Consider the following 23,432-nt stretch of genomic DNA (forward strand, 5'->3'; position numbering starts at 1 on the left):
TTTAATTTTTCACCGTACCGTTCTCTAGTAATTCAAAATATGTTAATTTCGAAAAAAACTATAAAAACATGTTTTAACCCATTTCAAATAAATTTTTAATAAATATCTCGGCCGTATCTACAATTTAAAACATCAAAAACTACAACATTTTACTCAAAGCGAAGCGATAAGTCTATATTTCGTGACCGCGAGACAAGCTGACAGGTTTGTCTTTTATTGAAACTCTCTAGACGTCGCGTGAATCTTGATAATACTTTGCTAGCATCTCTAAATTTGCTTTACAGGACGTGTGTTTAGTATCGCGCGAGTCTAGTAGACGCGTCAAGTTCAAAGAGTTCGATGTTTAAACCTTTCAAGATCAAGGAGCTTTCGTCTCGCGAGAACAAGAAGCTCGAAGCGGAAGTGAAAAGCTACTTGTGGGCAAAAATGTGAGCAGCCCAGTTAAGGCTAGTTTTCCAGCTGTTTCTGATGGCATCATTGAATTTGGTCCTGAAGTGAGCCAGCGCCTCGCCTTCCGAGCTCTCCAAGTCCAACGTCTCGCGCAGATAGTCTAGATCCTTCTCGCAGCTCAGTTCGGGGATCCCAGTCGAGAGCATCATGGCGAACAGCGATATGATCAAGGGCCCTTTACGTCGTAGCATCATGAACGAATCTTCGCAATGGCTTTGAAACCTTCGTCGTAATTATTAGTATATAAGATATCTAGGTTAAGAAAGTGAAGCCGGAAGTACCTGCTAAATTCCTCTGATTTCCGGGTGTTTCCTCTGGTGATGACGTGGATGAAATCGTTGGAAAAAACGAAAGGCACTCTCTCGCGTCTGACCCCGAATTTCTCTTTGAAGTTGCCCATTATGTGACCGAAATCAATATGGAACAACTGGAAACAAATAATTTATATTACAGGGTTGTATTTTCAGATTTAATTTTCTGACTTTTCCTTATTTTCCCTGAACCTTTTTCGATGTATATTTTATTTATTTATTTATTTCCGAATCAAAGTGACTTTTCAGATTTCAGTTTAACTAAAATCCGTTTTTAGATCACATTAACCAGATAAATTTAATTTCGTTGACTTTATACAAATAATTAAAATTCCATGACCTTTCCCTCATTTGTTTTACTATTTTTCAAATTCCCTGATTTTTGCCTGTCTTTTCACATCAATAACTTTATACAGGGTGTTTTAAAAGGTTATGCAAAAATTTTTAGGAGTTGTAGGAGGTGAGTTTAGAAGTATCACTGTTTTTTTATTTCATTTTCCTACGATGAGTTAAAAGTGCGCCAGAGAGCTTCAAAGTGTGGCGTACTAGCCCCTGGAAGTAGGCTGCAACAAGCGCAAAACCAAGCAGCAGGGACTTTAAATACTGTTTAAGTTTACTTTTTTACGCTGGTTACCTCGTTTTGTTTACAAAGTCCTTTTTCACCTATCACACGAACTAAAACCTTAATGTTCGCATTTCACTGCTGCTGGTTTTGCGCTTGTTGCAGCCTACTAGCCCCTGGAAGTAGCTGAAGCTCTCTGGCACTCTTTTAACTCATCATAGAAAAATGATTAAAAAAAAACTGGCATTCTTCTCAACTCACCCCCTACAACTTCTTAAAATGTATGCATAACCTTTTGAAACATCCTGTATACGTTAGCAAACCCATTGTCAAATTGAAACTAGTGCAAAAAAATTTTCGTCCATTTAGTTTTTTACCTGACCGTTGGTTTTGACCATAATATTGTCGTTGTGTCTGTCGGCTATCCCCAGAACATAGGTGGCGACGCTGTAGCCGGCGCAGGACAGAGTAAACTCTTCAATCGCCAGATTTAAACTGTAAAGGAAAGAGCGTACGAAAGATGGAAATGTTTAAGGTAGAGTTTGGTCGGACTGGTAACGCGACATTACCTGGCTTCTGTGGGGTTGACTTCTTTGAGCCAAGCCAGCAAGAGTCCCTTTTTGAAAGCGGAGGTGGCGGTCATGCCCCGTTCCGTTTGGATTTTGGCTATTGTCTTGGCTTCCTGCACTATTTCGATCAGACCCATCTTCTGGTCGGTCGCCAAACATTGGTAAGGAATCATCCTTCAAAAGTACGAAACCACACTACTCCGTAAGATTAGCATTTTAAGGGGAGTTTAAAATTAAAGTGATGGTAATTGTTTTGGCAATAATTTAGTTTAAAATCCTCATTTCACACTCGGTTAAATCTGTACTTTAAATTCGGACATAATCTTCATTGAACGACTCGCTTTCTACTAGCTAGGAGTAACGCGCGAGGGAAAGGCGCGAATGTCTGATAGTGTTTTATTTTCCATTTGACTGCTCCAGAGTAACTCAGAATATGTTTCGGACGTAGTTAATCTCACTCCAATTGAAAGAGAAACAGAACACATTACGAAGATTCAAGTGATTTTATTCTCGAACTAAAAAGGATCAGGTTAAAAATGTACCTCAAAGCAATCTCGAATTCTCGATCCGTTGATCTTTAAAATACCAATAGAATGACGTTACTGAACTCAAAGATCGTTTATGGGGAAGCTTTGATAAACTTATACCAGTCGCATAGCGGCATAGACAGCGGGATTACTAGGTACCCCCTCTAGGGAGTTTTAATTCAGGTGGCAAGGTAGTATAGTGTAATTTCAACACCGGTCCAATTTTACAAGGTCTGACAGCCCTTGACGAAACTCTCGCCATACCACTGACTTATGAAAAATACTATGACTTGAATATTAAGTTCACTTGTAGGCCTACCTTAAGTTAAGTCCTTCGTCTTGCCATATTTTATCCATAATTCGAAACATCTGAAGAGTTAACATGTCTTGACGTAAATCTGAAAAGTAATAACAGTAATGGTAGTAGTCATAATCCCGCGCATTAGCGTCACTAGGAGGTGTGTGTGTGACAGAATATCAGAGAGGGACAATCTTCGTAATCAAATTATTTCTTCAATTTTTCGCGGATAATTTCAAATGTTGATTAGAAAATCTTCTGTCACATTTAAAAAAAGCAAATGAGGTACAGTCTCGGACAAAAGTCGAATGATACCTTTTTGGAAAGGCTAAAAATCGGAGAAACGTTTGGCTATTTTCAATTTTATAATCCTTGCTGCCAACTAAAACATAGTTAAATTTGAAATGAATTTCGATTAGTCTTAAAAAACGAGATTTTTGGTTTTGGTTTTTCCTCAATATTTCCGGAACCACTTCCGATTTTGAAACCGAAACCTGTTTTGGAAAGGAAACAATTCCACGCGTCGATTGGTTTTCGTCACGTGGACGAATTTCCCGAATTTCTATTGGTTGAAAAGGCGATGTTTTAGTTTTTTAAGACAAATGTTTCTCCGTTTTTTAACCTTTCCAAACCGGTATCATTCGACTTTCTACTATAAACTCTTAGAAAAATTTAAAAAAAAAGTGTTCTGAAACTTTTGTCCGAGACTGTACGTAAACTACTGAGTTGGGAATATTAATCTAGAGGTCCAATCAAAACGTCGGATTTCAGTATTTCGCGAAACAAGTTTTTAAAAATAAGAATACTGCCGTCTGCTCCCAAATGACGAGAAAACTTTATCATTCTACCCGTGGCGTCGTCTATCTCTCAATGGTTCGTTCAAATAAGACGCGTTTTCCAGCAAAAATATTTTTTTTTCAAAAATAATGGATGGCGCCACGGGTCATATGATCACGTTTTCTCGTCATTTTAGAGAAGACGGCACATTCGTAATTTTAAAAAACTTGTTTCGCGGGGAGCAGATTTGGTTGGATCTCTAGATTAATATTCCCAACTCAATGACGTAAACTACTGATTTGCTAAGGCTTAGAGCTCTCGCTATCAAATTGGACGCTTAGGACTCGTGCTTTGCTTTTCCCCATTCACGTTAAGTTCCGCCACATTCCGAGTAGTGGTATGAATTTCTTATACGATGAAGAGCAAAACCCAGGAAGCGATCGATAAGTAGTTACCGTCTCCATTCTTGAACATGATCTTTATATCTTCGGCTCCTTGGTCGGTGTTCTCGAAAACAAGCTTCAGGGGTTTCATCTTGGAGTCCATGTAAGCGCATTCTTCCACCCTAGAGATCATTCAGCCCGTTTTAATCCTGGGGTGTCGTGTTAAAGTAGATGATGCTCACTTGATAGTTTTGATCCTCTGTGTGGGGTCCAGGGGGCTCAATTGGTTCTGGAAGTTTTGCGCGAAACGGTCCTCGGAGAACATGCATTGCATCCACGAATATAACTCCTTTTTGGGATCCTAAAGACGACATAGAAAATATTTTCAGAAGATAAAAGCAGAGGCGAACTGGTCACGACCTAGGTTAGCTTGGGGTCGCTCAATTAAAGGAAGTACATTCTACATGGCACCTAGAAGCCACAAACACAGCACCTCACACAAGGAGAACACGCAGTGTTGTGTACAAATTTCATTGGATGAGCCTTTAAGCTGCACGTTTTACGGAAAGGCGGAAGACAATTTTCCCCTTCCGACAGCAGCAGGCTCTAAAGCGTCTAGCCAATGAAAATTGTACACAAGAAAATAGACGACTTTTGACGGGTTGCGTTCTCCTTGTGTGGGGTGCTGTGTTTGTGGCTCCTAGATGGCACTACGGCTTGATTTTAACGTAATGCCCCCTTGCTTCAATTAAATGTGAGGTTTGTGATTTACCATAAGTAACTAACTTTAAACACCCTTTAATAGATTGACGGTTTAAACTGTGTCGCAGCAAAAACTATAATTTTGATTTACACAAGGTTATTGGTTTGTTTATGAATTAAAATAACGGAAAAAGCTAAATGTAAGTGAGGGAAATTTGAGGTCGGCCAAAATGAACGCTCACCCTTCTGGTCTCGTTTAAGATGGTTTCGCTGATGGTATGCAAGTTCCTGAGCGAGATGACTTGCTTCAGGAGTTTGTTCATGTGGTTTTGCGCCCCGTAGCAATAGGCTTCCAGAATAACCCCGAACAGGACGGAGACCGGTGGGCTGCTCATTTCGGAGCGCAACAACCAGAACAAGCGGTGTCCAATATGTTGGTTGTTCAAAGCCCGGTTCAGCAGAAACTCCACCAGGTCACCATGCAAATACGACTTGTGCTTCAAAGCTTGGCACAGTTGCAACAAGTACAGAGATAAGTCGTCGTCACTATAGTTGACGACAATGAAAAGAAATCACAATGAATTATATTTCCTCGCGAGAGTCCATATGTGAAATTTCTTTTAAATCATAGATCCTATATCATATTCCATAAAGTATAGGAATCATTCTACATGCAAATAAGAACCATCTGTAGACTGTATTATAGACGTCAATGAAACACCCTCCGGGTTGAGGGGGCGCTTGAACGACCTCAATGCAGGTGTAAAAATCGAAAACAGAGTTTATATAATATAGAATTATAAGTCTAAGGATATGATTATTCAACAAATACATAATCGCTTTAAAAGCAGTGCCTTTCTTATTGCGCAGTGGCGCTATCTCCATGTGCCCTTTGTAGTCGTAACTTAAGCTTGAGGGACTAAACGGATATTTATTAAAGAAATAAAATATTTTGAACTAAACATTTAAACTTTAAAACACATCATAATGCACATAATGTCAGCATGACGAATAGACTTTGTTGTTAACCAGATTTCATTAAATTCGCACTTCTGGCAAAAACATACATTAAAATATCATGAGTAAATGAACCGAGGTTATAAGAACGCTATCTACTATCTAGGCTGCAGACATTATCTTATTCCCTCCGCGGCGTATTTACCTATTAGACGAAGTAGCTGCGCGCCTATGGGGCTACTAGTTTGGTTTATGGTGCGCTCCTACTTTCTGCTGTGGAATACGAAGAGGGCGCTATTTATGTCCAGGGTAAATGCAAAACGTGAAATCTCGAACGCAACGATCGCCTCTAACAGAATGCCTCATTTGAACAAGCGGTGCTGAGGAAGCCGGCAGATAGAAAATGCCTAGAGCCGGACTAAAACTTGAGTTAAGTGCATGCCACAACTAAGAATATTCTTTTTTTTCTAAGCCTAGCTTTGGTTAGGTTAATGATCTAAAAGTGGTTGGTGACCAAAAACGGAAACATATCTGACCAATGTCCAGTATCAAAAGCGACATAAGACCCAAAAGTGTGTCAGTACGGTAGAATGTTTAATGGGTGCTTGTCACGAAATAAAAAGAGGGAGTGGGAGAGGAAGTTAAACATACGTCCTCGAAATTACCTCCACTTCAGCGCCGCCGAGTGGGGCATTTTAGAACGTATGTCTATGGGCCGAAGAAAGAGAATCGTGCCAGACCATAGATTAGATATAAATATGCTAGTACTATTCCAACTAGTAGGCTATGTAGTCAATTGTGAGACTAGCTCTCAGTAAATATTTTAAAGGGCGCAAAGGTACAGTTGACACACTTTTGGGTCTATGTCGCTTTTGCTAATACATTTTCGTAATGTTATTAGTTTAAAGGGGGCACTAACATTTTCTTCGCCTATGCACGCCAAAAGTCTAAATACGCCACTGTATTCCCTTCAACTCTAGGTTTCTAAACTTTACTACTAATAATTCAAAATAACGGATGAAATATAAAAGTGGGCCATTTTCGGTGTGAAGAAACAGCGCTACCAGACAACCGACCAAAATAGATAGCAAGTGTTGCCTGGAGGCTGGAAAGCTATTCTGTAAAAATCAAAAATGATTAAAAAATCTCGAGCCGTCAAAAATGGCAATGCGCGTGTAGAGAAGGGCGGATATCGAAATATCAAACTATCGATTGTGTAAGTTCAATTTTAAGTAGTAGGAGTATGTTACGCTATATCCGGTATTTTAGACAAATCATAAATTAAATGTTTAAGCGATCGTAAAATACCTGTTTATTTTTGGTGCGCGAGACTTGAATTGGCACCATCGACCGTTCAACAGTATGTCGAAGCATTTCATTAAAATCACTTACGTCGGCATTACAGACCGCCACGATTTGGAATTTGACCAATGCTATCGATAGTTCGTTATTTCGATAGCAGCCTGTTCCGCACACGCGCATTGTCATTTTAAACGGATCATAATTATTTTTGTATATGAATATGTCGTTTTAAATACACCGAAAATAACGGACTTTCGTTAACCGGCCAATTAAGGAGATTGGACTCCATCGTGTACTTGTACGGAGGGAAAAAGAAGGGTAATTGAACTAGTTTTCTTGCCAGCTTAAAAACTATGATTCTATGACGTGTGTGGTAAGGCTTACCTCATGGTCTCTAAACACCTGACGGCGAAGGTCCGGACATTCTGGTCGGCGTAAGCGTAGTCCAGCAACTCCAGAGCTTGTTCCGGGGGGAGAGGGGGCCACTCTTGCAACAGCAACACCAGCTACGGGAAGGACGAAATCTTTAGTCCACAATTTGGGACACTACCCAGAGCGGACTAGCTTAGGAAATCTCTAGGTTTTACCAGACGTTTTTAGTACACGATCTATGGTGGAAGTATCGAGACATTTTCTTTATAATATCGTTTTGACCGGCTACGTCTCATGGTACAACAACCACATTTGAATCGGCCGAAAAACGGGGAAAATTGTGCCTCGTTAAATGCTCATTTTCTGTTTTCTCAGCGCGTGCGCGATAAACAACTCGAGGATTTAGTGTAGGAATTACAGAGTTGCAGACGACAGGAGAACCTTAGCCTCCAAGGTCAAAAAATACTAATACGCCGGTATTAATCAGTCTTGGATTAAGTAACGTATAGGGATATGTAGCGACCAATTTAAAAGTTCTATAGTTTATTAATTAACGGATGTGTATCACCGTTTAAAATTACCGTATTAATTTACTATTACGTGTATTTCTCCGAATAAGTTTATTATTAGGATGTGAAGGGTTAAAATTACACTTACTTTATTTACTTAAAACCCATATTTTCCCTATGTAACAGTTTCAAAAAAGGTATATGATGTATATTGTTACGCAGCCACTGCCCGACGGACGGACGGACTTCTCTCTCGCGCCAATCCCTCGCTCTCGCCTCTGACCGGAGAGAACCGGCTTCGCGCCTCTCTCTACCGCTAGAGGAAGCGCGGCGCTAGGGTCGCCCCTGACCCATATAAAATGGGTCGCCGGCCCTCGAATGAGGTTCTTCGACACTTTCTCGCCAGTGTGGACTTAATCTGAAAAAGCTCAGCCCTTCGAGTCGGAACGTTAAGGTGGATAGCTCGCCGGCTGGAAAAGCCAGCCCTGACACGTTAACCCGCTAGTCGGAGACTAGTCCCCCGCGTACATCGTTTGTATGGTATTGCCTTTAAAGTGTTAATAAACGTATTTGGATTTCAAACTCTGTTATTATTATTCTGCCTACACCTACACGTATCTATACGTAACAATATTTGCTTCCAAAACGAAGCTGAAACTAACAGCCTGCGAAGGTATTTGTTTCAAGAAAATAAAATTGGCAGGAAATAAAAACCTTTCTCGTAACGTCGTAGTTACGACCGCCATGACATTATAGCCGCGTTCACACTAGACACTTTGAAAACGTTTTAAAACTTTTCCAAAGTGTCTAGTGTGAACGCAGCTTAATTTACTTAAGAAATCACAGGGCAAAACACCACGCGATCTTGGATGCAAATAATTACGTGACCACCATGGCTGACCTACGCATCACCTTAGGCGCAAGTCAGCGAGCAACTTTTACAATGCGTAGGATGGTGGTGCCACACCCTTTATGCCACGTAAGCCAACAGTTCCCTATACACTCACTATTTCGGTTAACCTCTACAAGTTTTTTCGGAAAAGTGAAAACGAAGAATTTCGGGGACAAACTCTTTAACCAGTGGAGAGAGAACTTGCAAACTCAACGCGAAAGGAGTGGTTCCAAGGTTTCACTCAGGGCTAGAAGCTGGGATCGAATCCGGCTCCAATTGCTGCGAGGCCAAGCTTTCTTTCGACTCTCTCACCATTTCCTCGCAAATTTGAGACTCACTTCAGCGACTTCTCTGTGATCGTTCCATTTGAAGCTTCTGAGGAGCTTCGGCAAAGAACGGGGCAACTGCTGGCGACAGTCATGACGCAATAGCCACAGAAGCTCCTTCTCTTGTTCGTGCATTTGATGGAGTGGATCTCGGTCGCAAATTTGCCTCAACTGTTCCAAGTGACTTTTACTGGCTTTCGGCCGCTTTGGAGGACACGACCCTTTCAGTTCTGTCTCATTATCCAACTCGTTCTTGGCGTAATCCAAAATCTAACAGAAATATTTTTTCTTAGCTGTAATGATTGACGCTTCCCTTCCCACACGCTTTTTATTCTGATCCAATGAATAAATTAGTATCTAAGTTGAGACCTACGTAATACATTGGTGGATAGCAGACTCTGGCGGTATCGTTGTACCTCCAGAAGGTAACGATAATGGAACTGGACGTTTCCTGATGAGGGTTGCTGGCCACCGTGCCGAGTGGATTCAGGATCCCTTCCGTCGAACATTCTTCCGTGTAAGGCCATGTGTGAAAACACATGGCGCCGAATTTCAAAGCGTTCTTGAAATCGTAAACTGTGGTATTAAACCACGCCACTCTGTAACAGTCCTACAGATATATTCAAATTGACGTTATTAAAATTACTAGTATACTTGGAGCCACATCCTAAGTTACCTGAACCGCATTCCTCTGTTGTTTACTTTTCTTCTGCCTGGTCGGTTTTATTTCGCAGATGGCCAAGCAGAGCCTGGCCATTCTAGGAATGTCGCAGACGTTGATGTTGAGCTGAAGTTCCTCTTCCCACTCACACTCGCCGTTTTCATCGAGTACCGCTTCCGCCGTCTGAGCGATGTCTGCCACTTGGTCGCCGCCATGGTACAACCCCGCGTACAGCACCATCTAGTGGGAAGACTCTTAATTTTTAGCAACCAAACGTTTAGCGATAATATGGCGTATACCCTGCGTGTCTGGGCGTCGGTACTGCAGTACAATTTACAAGCTTTGTTGATGATAATTTTAAACTTTTCGTCGATGGTCCAAGAGATGACAGTCCTTTTCTTGTAAATGGGGTTCATGGCGTAAGTTGACGATCGACTGGGTTCCAATTTGTCCAGTGACTCGTATATGCCTTGCGTTTCTACTGCGTACAAATCATTTTCACATTCGTGAACTGTATTTAACGAAAGAAGTACGATGAACTTACATTCTATGTTTTGGGTCGGTAGCAAGATAAACTCGGGGATTTTGTGATCTTCCACTCTTTTCCTCACATACTGAAAACAAAAAGAAAAAAGAAAGACTTCATACAAGGCTAATTATAGCCTTGGGCACAAAAAGCTACAGCGGTTGTTTGAATTTTAGTAAATGTCATGTTAAGAAAAATTACAGAAACGTTTGACCATATTTTTTATGATAAATAATGATAATAATATACATATAATATATTGTGTTCTCCCAAAAACGTTCTCTCAAAGACTCTTTGTCTAGATAGTATATGCTCCACGGCTCTTTGTCTAAATAGTGTATACCCCACGGCTCTTTGTCTAAATAGTATATGCCCAAAGACTCTTTGTCTCGATATTGTATGCCCAAAGACTCTTTGTCTAAATAGTGTACGACCAAAAAACTCTTTCTCTAGATAGTGTTGGCCCAAAAACGTTCTCCAAAGACTCTTGTCTTGATAATGTATGCCCAAAGACTCTTGTCTAGATAGTGTATGCCCAAAGACTCTTTGTCTAGTTAGAGGTCCCCCAAAGACTCTTTATAGACTTCACTAAAGTACTTTCTCTAGATAGTGCCACATCTAAGCATTTTGTATTTTACCATTTACTAGTGCTGATAAGAAGTGTACCATTGGCATGTATTTAAACTAAAGACTAAAGGGTGTAACTTTTTTATATTTTTATGGTTTTACAAACCTATTTTAAACTATTGTGTTTTACGAAAAGAAACAAGTTGGCAAGCCAAAATATACCTCTCCTCGGAAGAATGGTCCCTTGTGGTATTAATTTCTCGAGACGACCATTAAAGATATCTCCGCAATTCAGAGTTATTTACTAAAAACGTAATCTCGGTTCAATCCCTGCCCGGTATAAAATTTTAATTTTAATTTAAATAGTTGAGACGAAACAACCGAGTTTAATTTATTCAGAATATTATAAATTAAGTAGTTACAACAGCGAGTTAGACTTACTAAAACAATGCGCAATTGAATTTCACCCTATTTACAGAACAAGTTTATCAGTTAAATATAATACGAAGCAAATTTTAATGAAAGAAATATCTACAGAGGCTATTTCTATTTTTCTCGCTTACGAAATACTTGCCGCATCATTAACGCTCATTTTATTTCAACACTCGCCCTTCATGAAGATACCGTAGAATAGCTATATTCGACATCTGGTAGTGGATGACTCGTAGTTTTCCTGTTGACGTTGTGACACATACCGCATGAAAAAGACCAAAACCGCCCAATTTCCAATATCATATAATGACTCGCCCAGCCAGGAAATCAATGACTGCATTAGGAATCATAGATGTCCAAATATCCACACCAATAAAAAATGAATTAACAAGAAGCGAAAAACTTACCATTCACAAAGCACAGAAAGCCACTTGACTAAACGACAGCTCGTATATCAATAAATTACCGTAGACGGAATAGTTAGGGCTTTTTATAAATAAAACAAACGAACCCAATTGATGAACTGCATTAAACATCTTAATCAGTCGAGAAAACCTTTGAAATAAATTACGAAGTAATGACGACCCAGTTAAAAACCCCGACCACCATGTAAACAACTCGATATTTTCTTCATAAATGAACTATTAACCTTAAACCTATTACGCTAAACACACAATAGAAAAAAGACTGAGAAAACGAAATAAATTACAAAAACCTAACGGGTTCTACATTTAACCATTTTATCTGCTGACTGCGCTAAAACAAGATTTGGCCTTTAAATTTTCATACGTAAAATATTAAGACTTTAACAAGTTCACAATAATTAAAAAACAAAGTTCAATAAACAATATATACAGATATTGTATTCATCCGTTTAGTAAAAAAACCCGCCTTATCATAATGGTTCCTTTACTTTAATATTTGCGCTTAGGAAGTCAATGGCTCGGCGGTGAACTATCCGCATGGTAGCAATGCGACCCGAGTTCATTTCCTGATCACGACCAAATTTTACATTAAAATACTAAAATATTTAATTAAATATAAGATTAATATAATTTATAAATATTTAATTAAATATAAGATTAATATAATTTATAAATATTTAATTAAATATAAGATTAATATAATTTATAAATATTTAATTAAATATAAGATTAATATAATTTATAAATATTTAATTAAATATAAGATTAATATAATTTATAAATATTTAATTAAATATAAGATTAATATAATTTATAAATATTTAATTAAATATAAGATTAAAATAATTTATAAATATTTAATTAAATATAAGATTAATATAATTTATAAATATTTAATTAAATATAAGATTAATATAATTTATAAATATTTAATTAAATATAAGATTAATATAATTTATAAATATTTAATTAAATATAAGATTAATATAATTTATAAATATTTAATTAAATATAAGATTAATATAATTTATAAATATTTAATTAAATAAAAGATTAATATAATTTATAAATATTTAATTAAATATAAGATTAATATAATTTATAAATATTTAATTAAATATAAGATTAATATAATTTATAAATATTTAATTAAATATAAGATTAATATAATTTATAAATATTTAATTAAATATAAGATTAATATAATTTATAAACATTTAATTAAATATAAGATTAATATAATTTATAAATATTTAATTAAATATAAGATTAATATAATTTATAAACATTTAATTAAATATAAGATTAATATAATTTATAAATATTTAAAATGATGTAGAATAAATTAGGTGGGATAGTTACCAATCAAGAATCATACAATATTGGAAAATTGTACGAAATAAAAACCTATTCGTATATTGATTCATTGACGGAGATGGTGTTTGACGCCAAAAAGAATTACATGGTTACTAAACACTAAATATTATAACACTTTTTTATATTAAAGTTCGATGCTATGTACACTTTTTTCATTTCAGGGTAATATTTCTGATTTAAAACTGATGGATGAGACTGATGAGACCGATCCTCGTTATATTTGTAAACATATAAGTTTACAAGAACAAATCCCGTTTAAAACAGACGTTTTAGCCAAACATAAATCTAGATTTTAATTTGAGGCATGGAGTAGTAAAGTACAAGGATTAAAATATTTTACAGGCGTGATGATTATTTTAACAATATTATTTATAGCAAAGATTAGGTATTTACATTTGAAATTTACGCTAACACTAAACAACTTAAGCCAGCCTTCTAGCCAGGATTGGATTTCGGAGGGGGATGTGCCCCCCTCCCATATGTATGGCAACATTGTTTTTTATGTCTCAGCAGCAGCAGCAGCAGAGTAGTGGCTCTGGTACACGAATTCCTACATTTGCACGGCATTAATTCTCCATCTAATATATTGACCATATCCAAAGGCATATTTTCCATTTTATCCATGGTTATAGACTCGCCAACCAATATCAAAACGTGGGACAGACCTGATAATATTTCTAGAAACCCCGTCACGTGACTGCTATGGGTTTTACTCAAAAATACCAAGTTACCGATATGACCCTTTCGAAAAACATCGAATGAACCAAAGACTATGTATACGCTTCACTTAGCGAAGCGTATATATAGTCTTTGGAATGAACTCAAGTGGAAACATTTGGAATTTCCCAAGCCCAGGCAATTCCCTTTTTACAGGCCCTCCGTAGTGAAAGGTTGGGACCACTCACTACTTCGTGTCTTTTTTATTTCGGTGGCCCTAAAAGGGGGAAACGAAATTATAATTTCCCTCTGAAACGGGTGTTGGTGATAGGATTACCTCGATGTGTTCGTAAAGGCGCGAGCTCGGTGGAGTATGCGCTTGAGGCTGTGTAATATTGTTTTTGGTTTTTATCCGTGGAAGTACGGTTATAGCTTACTTCATTTGAAACAGGTAGTTTTGTCTTAGTAGATGGATTAAATAAGTCATTTACTTTGTAATATTGTTTTTGGATTTGTCTTAATTTTTTATTCGCATTTCTATAACATTTTGATTTTTAATTTGTATTTTTATGAAATTCAATTTATATTTCTGATGAGCTATCTTAGGATATTAAGCTTTCCCAGGGAATATTTTTTAATTTGTTTTTCAATGAAATATTTTATTATTGATAATTTTTGTTTTGCAGTATATTTTCTTATTTTTTATTTTCTAATTTTTATTTCTTGATTGGAGTACTATTTTATTGTGTTGTCAGTCACTTACCAGGACCAGTTTATGGGCCATGTAGCGAGTGTCTATAAAAGTTATTTTTATTGAACGCCTTTCTTCTAGGGGCTTCTCGTTTCGCTTTGTAAACAATTGTAAAGTGTTTTTTTTTTCAATAAAATTACTTATTATTTTACCAAAGTAAGATTTATTTACTCCATTGAAAACGCAAGTCTATAGGTGATAAGCTAGTTTTAAAAATTCCTCGAAATGAATTTAGACGAGGGAAGAGTTGCTCTTTGTTCGGTCCAGGGAACTAAAAAAAGGATTATCTCTCTAGGGGTCCCTCTTCGCTCGGGTCCCCGCGATCGTCGAAAACTTTCATAGCCCAATTTTAGTTTCTACCCTCCAGCAGTTCATCCCCCTTTGGATGGAACACTTCTCGATATCTCGGTTCCTGTATCTTCGAGACATGCTGTCCCCTTTTCAAAACCGGCCGATCTCCGCCACCCTGCCTAACCTTGAAAGTAATTTTGAAAACTCCCGCAAAAATATGAGGTCGCCACTATGCAGAACGTAAATATGGAATCACTTTTTAGAAAACAAGTGAGGTCAATACCGATTTTTTTCGGTGATATAGTGTCTTTAAACAAATTAAGAATAAAAGAATGAACCGGCGAACGATATAAGTTGACAGCGTTTTCAAAAAATGGTGCTAAGTTAGTAAAGGACGAAAATCCCATCACGTTCCAGAAATAACTTGAATATTCCGCAACTCCGAAAGGAGAAAGCCGCAGTGCCGCCAAAGTGACCAGGGCTCACCGCCAAGGATTCCATGAGCCTCGATCCAACCGGCGCCTCCGAAGAATCGAAAATTCTTGTTCCGACGATGCCCGCCAAAGCATCGCTCTTTGTGAGTAACTTCGTTTATCGTTATATGGGTATTCTCAACCGAACGCGTAATTAAATCTAAGGTGCACCATTAGATAAGTGATTTAGTTTTTACCTCTCCTAGTTACCTCTCCCCTAGGAGGGGTTATACAATCACCGTGTCTGTCTGTCATGCGAACGCGTTCGCAGTTTCCGTGCAAAGGTTAATCATTGCGTACGCAGTTTCTCGAAATCTCTGCGTTCGCTGTTGCTAGGAATTAGGGAACGAAGTCGAAGGGTTGGCAAAACCACCGTGCGACGGTGAGCGTTAACGGATTAATTTGCGGTTTGGATTGGTTTGTATGTTGTTTTTTCGTTAACGTTCACCGTCGCGAGAGTTTTAACTCAGGTTGATTGGATATTTCGTTATTGTAATGTTTATGTGTAGGGTGTGATTGTTTAGTTGTTTTGTTTGGGTTTTGACGGTTGTTGGGTCTGTTGTGTTTGTGTTTGTTGTGTTGGTACGGGTATTTTCTTTTCGACTTATTCTAACTCTAACCACTCAGCCACCAATGCTTGTTAAGCTACGGTGTTTTTCTAAAAAACAGCTTTGGCGAATGTCCTTTACGAAGTTATAACGTTAGGTACTATAATTTATTCTACATCATTTTAAATATTTATAAATTATATTAATCTTATATTTAATTAAATATTTATAAATTATATTAATCTTATATTTAATTAAATATTTATAAATTATATTAATCTTATATTTAATTAAATATTTATAAATTATATTAATCTTATATTTAATTAAATATTTATAAATTATATTAATCTTATATTTAATTAAATATTTATAAATTATATTAATCTTATATTTAATTAAATATTTATAAATTATATTAATCTTATATTTAATTAAATATTTATAAATTATATTAATCTTATATTTAATTAAATATTTATAAATTATATTAATCTTATATTTAATTAAATATTTATAAATTATATTAATCTTATATTTAATTAAATATTTATAAATTATATTAATCTTATATTTAATTAAATATTTATAAATTATATTAATCTTATATTTAATTAAATATTTATAAATTATATTAATCTTATATTTAATTAAATATTTATAAATTATATTAATCTTATATTTAATTAAATATTTATAAATTATATTAATCTTATATTTAATTAAATATTTATAAATTATATTAATCTTATATTTAATTAAATATTTATAAATTATATTAATCTTATATTTAATTAAATATTTATAAATTATATTAATCTTATATTTAATTAAATATTTATAAATTATATTAATCTTATATTTAATTAAATATTTATAAATTATATTAATCTTATATTTAATTAAATATTTATAAATTATATTAATCTTATATTTAATTAAATATTTATAAATTATATTAATCTTATATTTAATTAAATATTTATAAATTATATTAATCTTATATTTAATTAAATATTTATAAATTATATTAATCTTATATTTAATTAAATATTTATAAATTATATTAATCTTATATTTAATTAAATATTTATAAATTATATTAATCTTATATTTAATTAAATATTTATAAATTATATTAATCTTATATTTAATTAAATATTTATAAATTATATTAATCTTATATTTAATTAAATATTTATAAATTATATTAATCTTATATTTAATTAAATATTTATAAATTATATTAATCTTATATTTAATTAAATATTTATAAATTATATTAATCTTATATTTAATTAAATATTTATAAATTATATTAATCTTATATTTAATTAAATATTTATAAATTATATTAATCTTATATTTAATTAAATATTTATAAATTATATTAATCTTATATTTAATTAAATATTTATAAATTATATTAATCTTATATTTAATTAAATATTTATAAATTATATTAATCTTATATTTAATTAAATATTTATAAATTATATTAATCTTATATTTAATTAAATATTTATAAATTATATTAATCTTATATTTAATTAAATATTTATAAATTATATTAATCTTATATTTAATTAAATATTTATAAATTATATTAATCTTATATTTAATTAAATATTTATAAATTATATTAATCTTATATTTAATTAAATATTTATAAATTATATTAATCTTATATTTAATTAAATATTTATAAATTATATTAATCTTATATTTAATTAAATATTTATAAATTATATTAATCTTATATTTAATTAAATATTTATAAATTATATTAATCTTATATTTAATTAAATATTTATAAATTATATTAATCTTATATTTAATTAAATATTTATAAATTATATTAATCTTATATTTAATTAAATATTTATAAATTATATTAATCTTATATTTAATTAAATATTTATAAATTATATTAATCTTATATTTAATTAAATATTTATAAATTATATTAATCTTATATTTAATTAAATATTTATAAATTATATTAATCTTATATTTAATTAAATATTTATAAATTATATTAATCTTATATTTAATTAAATATTTATAAATTATATTAATCTTATATTTAATTAAATATTTTAGTATTTTAATGTAAAATTTGATCGTGATCAGGAAATGAACTCGGGTCGCATTGCTACCATGCGGATAGTTCACCGCCGAGCCATTGACTTCCTAAGCGCAAATATTAAAGTAAAGGAACCATTATGATAAGGCGGGTTTTTTACTAAACGGATGAATACAATATCTGTATATATTGTTTATTGAACTTTGTTTTTTAATTTTTGTGAACTTTTTAAAGTCTTAATATTTTACGTATGAAAATTTAAAGGTCAAATCTTGTTTTAGCGCAGTCAGCAGATAAAATGGTTAAAGGTAGAACCCGTTAGTTTTTTGTAATTTATTTAGTTTATTCAGTCTTTTTTTTTAACTATTGCGTGTGTGTTTACAGTGGCGGCGCCAGGAATTTACACCAGGGTAGGCAAATCAAATAAATAGGCCCAATACACCCCCCCCCCTTTTTCAACAAAATGCTTGAATAAAATATTACGATTAACACCTTTTAATATACTTGGTTCCTGGAATACATTTTACAATGAAAGACTCAAATATCACTTTTTCATTATACATTTTATATAAGGAATTAATGAGATTCGCCTATTGTCACTTCTAGCGAATTTTATCTCTTGGGATAAATTTGAGGCCCTTTCTAGATCAATTTATAGGATGATTTGGGGGCCCCCTTGAAATTTGAAGGTAGGCAGTGGCCTACCTGGCCTACCCCCTAGCGCCGCCACTGTGTGTTTAGCGTATTAGATTTCAAGGGTAATAGTTCATTTATGAAGAAAATATCGAGTTGTTTACATAGGTGGTCTGGGTTTTTAACGAGCTGTCGTTTAGTCAAGGGGCTTTCTGTGCTTTGTGAATGGTAAGTTTTTCGCTTCTTGTTAATTCATTTTTTATTGGTGTGGATATTCCGACATCTACGATTCCTAATGCAGTCATTGATTTCCTGGGTGGGCGAGTCATTATATGATATTGGAAATTGGACGGTATTGGTCTTTTTCACGCGGTATGTGTGACAACGTCAACAGGAGGTTTACGAGAAAAATACAAATACCCTTTGTATATATTTCTTTCATTAAAATTTGCTTCGTATTATATTTAACTGATAATCTTGTTCTGTAAATAGGTTTAAATTCAATTGTGCATTGTTTTAGTACGTCTAACTCGCTGTTGTAACTACTTAATTTATATTATTCTGAATAAATTAAACTCTGTTGTTTCGTCTCAATTATTTTACAATTAAAATTTTATACCGGGCGGGATTGAACCGGGATTTCGTTTTTAGTAAATAACTCTTGATTACGGAGATATCTTTAAGGGACGTCTAAAGAACTTAATACCACTAGGGACAATTCTTCCGAGGAGAGGTATATTTTGGCTTGCCAACTTGTTTCTGTCTTATATTTGTATCTACTATTTTTTAAGTTTATTTCATTTACCCGCAAAATCGGTTGTTTCGTCTCAATTATTTTAATTAAAATTAAAATTTTATACTGGGCGGGATTGAACCGGGATTACGTTTTTAGTAAATAACTCTGAATTGCGGAGATATCTTTAAGGGTCGTCTCGAGAAATTAATACCACTAGAGACAATTCTTCCGAGGAGAGGTATATTTTGGCTTGCCAACTTGTTATATTTGATTTAACGTTAGTTTATAGTATGTGTAAGTGTTTTCCCTATTGTAATTCATTGTTAATAAATTATCCTTGCTTTATATACCTAATTCCTAAAACGTCTGTGTTCCCCTATTTTAACACAAGCATATTAATGAGACACGTTTTATTTAAACTTTTAATTTAACAATCTCTTAGACTAAAAGTACGAACCAATCTAATTAATCCCATCGAAAGTATTTCTATAATTGCAAAACGTCTCTAGGGGTCTTGACTGCTTACCTTGTACTGGCTGAGAGGATAATCGCCCAGAAGGTACTCGTCCTTTCCCAGAACTTTGAGCACGTAATCGGTTCTGTCTTCCCGTCTGCTCTTGGTAACGCGGGCCTTCTTGGCCAGTATATTATCCAGCAAGGCATTAGTCGTGGTACTGTGCGCGGTGAAGAACTTAAAAGTGCCTTGAGACACGGTTATTTGTTGATTCAAAACATTCATGCAGACACTGAGCCTCTGGCATTGTGGACTGTGGATGCTCAATAATAGATTCCCTTCCATGGTTCGGCTTAAGAAGGTGTTGCTCGGTTTGGTGCAGTCCAACTGTAAAGGATACTGGTAGAGCACTTTGGACTGCCAATCTTGCCTTTCCCTGTCTTCGGCCACCGCTTTACTTAGTTGTTTCATCCTCCACCGGAAATCGTTAACTTCCGGGTTTTTCAGGGCGTCGAAGTCTCGAAGGTCTTAAAAGTAATTAATACACTAGAATTTAGTTTAATCCGCAATTGGAAATTTTCAGCAAGAAAAATTCGGGGCTAGCCACTTCGAAAAAAATTCCGATATTTGTCAAATAATTCCGATATTTGTCAAATATTTCCGATATTCCTCAAATATTTCCGATGTTTCTCAAATATTTCCGAAATTTCTCAAATATTTCTTATATTTCTCAAATATAATATATGTTTGTTTTTGAGATCTTCAGAAACATTAAAAATATTTATAATTCATCTTGATTCCTGAACTGTGTATTATCCTGTTTCTCGCTATAATTGTACAATTGATTTCTTACGTAGGTATCCGATCGGGAAAATAGCTATAGCGACGCGAAACAGTCACCTTTTCCGATGAGCGTCCCAATTTGAACTTTGAGGGCATCCTCGGCGCGGTCGCTTTTCCTCTCGACCAGCTTCAAGATGGCTTGGAAGGGCTTGACCTCGTCCAGAAGCCTCTCCTCGTCATTCAGCTCCTCCCTGTTGGCGGTGGTCGGGTTCACGCACACGAACACATACGTCTGCGGGTCGTGCAGAGACCCGTACAGAGGGTAGTTCTGCGCATCTTCGAACAGCTTCTGCGTTTTCAAATCATGAACCACAAATTAAGATTATTCTTTAATGACGTATTCTTTTCAAGCAAAGCGTGTGCGGTAGGCACCTCTTTAACTTCCAGAAGGCACATTTTGGAATTAACTCGCAAGGGTATCATAATGCCATTGGGCATCAAGACCATGACTTCGCTCGTTTCCCCGAAAGGACACGCTGGTTCGCTCCTGGCCCAAACGTCGTACGGATTCGACACTGGACCCATTGTCCACTTAACAGATAACTACGATCTCTGCCACGTATTATATAAAAGTAATTAGTAAACATAATACGTTGAATCCGTTGTTAATATGCTCTAACTTATAATTAATTATATTAATACACTTCTAGCACTCTTTTGTGTGTATTTTGTGATGACGCGTAAGCTAACCCTATATTTATCCAAAAAGGTTTAAATTTTAGCAATACACCAATTGATATACTTTTTATTGTTACATAAGTATATTTTTGGAGTAATTCTGTAGCATCCTTTAGGTTAATGAACCAGTTTGTTTAACTTATTTTAATAGTATCTTTAAATAGTCTAAAACAGACACTGAGGGGAAATAGAAATACTAACGTAATACCACGTAATAGTGATATACATGTATATTATATCCTGTACAAGTTAAGTATGTTAGTCTAGTTTCATATCAATCTATATTATAAGCACCGCGCTGTTAAAGTATTTTTTTTTTTGTTTTATTACTTTTAAAAATTGAATGTGTCAAAATTAAAGTGGTTATTTATGGTCTCTGACCTTGGATCTTGCGCGTGGTGTGCGGGACTTAACGACTTCCAGCGAAAGTGTCCCGACCTCTGACCCTGGGGGTAATCAAGACTAAGTTCCCCCTTGGTCATTAGACTTGGCACATCCCACCTCGGCCTATTGGGCATTTCTAATATGGATGCCATGAGGTTATTGGGTCCAAGTGACACTATATCCGACCCGGATGAAATAGGTCACGGCCCCCTTTTGATTAAAACCAGAAGTCAGTGATTTAGAGATCCAGAACAAAAACTAGAAATAGAAGAAGTTGGAGTTTCTCTCTCTCTCTCTCTCCTAGCTCTCGGTCCAAGAGAGACTGACCAACCGCTCCAAAATAAGGTTAAAAAAAGACATCGAAGTGTTCACCGGTGCTTCTCGGTAGCGGTTCCGCGACGCCAACTCTAACTATGTGCGGTCAGGGCCGTCTTTAGCTTTCAGGCGCCCCTGGGCTAATTATATTAGGCGCGATTTTATATATTATTGAATACTTTAGAATAAAAAAATAAAAAAATTAAGGGCCAGACGGCGCCCTAGGGCTTAGCCCTACCTAGCCCAATGGTAGAGAGGGGCTTGTGTGCGGTCCGCGATAACAGGAGCCGACGATTCTCCCTCTCGACGGACTACCTCGTTGGACGCTGCCTTTTATTTCACTTGAGTATAATTTTAACTCATAATGGCGATTCGTCGCTACTTCCGCGTTAACCACAAACTATGGTTAGCGGTGTGCAATCGGGTTGTAAGCCGATAATACAGCGCCCAAAAACTTTCAATGGCCTTCGGGCGTAGAACATTGTTAGTGTTGTTTTAGTAATTATGCTATTTTAGTATTTGGGTCAAGTTACCATTTTTATATGCCTCTGGCATTAACCCTACGGGTTAATTTGTTATGTATTTGAGTGTATAACCTTTTCACGGCCTTTGCGCCATTTCTTGTTTCGTTTAATGAAAATAATATCTGGAGTCCACTATTAAATTTTACCTATGGCAATTCTCAATGAATAGTTTTATTTCCTTCGTAGCTAAGCCGAAACACATCCCTAAGATTTTTGAGCCAAGTAAAAGTTACTATCTCGCTAACCCCAATAGTGTCAGTTAGGCGAGTACCCGGAGCAACAATAAATTGTTTATGGGATAAATATCCTGTTACAAAATGTTTCAATATACATTTGCATAGCAAAATGCACGTTTTCTTCAAGTTTACGATTTTTTTATAAAATAACCAATGGTTAATCCGAAAACGAACTACACAGACTTTGAAAACTCAAACCGTACGTTAAGACAAAAAATCACAACGACCCTATTGAGAAAACGTCGTTCCATTGCCAGAACTCCCGGAACGAACAAATGAAGACCGCGATATATTCCAAAAATTAATATTTGGGCATTACAATTTATAATCCCTATTTAAGTAGATTGCGAGATTTCTAATCCCTATTTAAGTAGATTACAAGATTTCTAATCCCTATTTAAGTAGATTACGAGATTTCTAATCTCTATTTAAGTAGATTGCGATATTTCTAATCCCTATTTAAGTAGATTACAAAATCTCTAACTCCACATTAAAGTTCATTTCTAGATCGCCGGTTTGTAAAATTTTAATTCACATGATTTCAAGATTTCTACGCGCAGTAGAGGCTTTCACGGTACGTATTTTATTAAGAAAATAAGATTACGAAAAGACTCTTACCTTGCTTTGGATATTAGTTATTTGAGCTTTGAACTATCTATAGTAATCTCTCGCGTGTAGTTGGAATTCGAAAAAAAAACCACAATAATTCCAAAGATGCCGAGAATGTTGAAATATCAAGCGCGTGTAAGTGTTTCGACTGATAATATTTTTAGTTATCGTTCTTTTACCGACATTTCCGTCGGCTGTTTAGTTTCATCTGTGCTTTTTTAATAGAGTGTGTTGCGCTGTCCCTTGGCCTCGAGATTGTACAATTTTCTTGTACTAATGTCAAAGGTTA

General features: G+C 34.8%; 1 protein-coding gene across 1 annotated transcript; it reads right to left on the reverse strand.

Annotated features, from left to right (window-relative positions):
- Positions 1–116: 116 nt before the first annotated feature.
- Pi3K92E (phosphatidylinositol 3-kinase 92E) lies at positions 117–23,198 on the reverse strand. Its single transcript, XM_090161747.1, has 18 exons — positions 23,153–23,198; positions 20,770–20,949; positions 20,455–20,686; positions 19,627–20,081; positions 10,143–10,212; positions 9,898–10,079; positions 9,614–9,838; positions 9,311–9,547; positions 8,950–9,207; positions 7,223–7,344; positions 4,822–5,125; positions 4,120–4,238; positions 3,950–4,059; positions 2,739–2,817; positions 1,893–2,066; positions 1,701–1,818; positions 732–877; positions 117–672 (listed from the first exon to the last, which is right to left on the reverse strand). Exons 2-18 carry the CDS (start codon positions 20,920–20,922, stop codon positions 411–413), a joined length of 3,246 nt encoding a protein of 1,081 aa, XP_090017873.1. The 5' UTR covers positions 20,923–20,949; positions 23,153–23,198; the 3' UTR covers positions 117–410.
- Positions 23,199–23,432: the final 234 nt, after the last annotated feature.

Source organism: Leiobunum rupestre, chromosome 10, assembly GCF_980474605.1.
Source record: "Leiobunum rupestre chromosome 10, qqLeiRupe1.1.hap1, whole genome shotgun sequence".
NCBI classification, from domain to species: domain Eukaryota; kingdom Metazoa; phylum Arthropoda; class Arachnida; order Opiliones; family Sclerosomatidae; genus Leiobunum; species Leiobunum rupestre.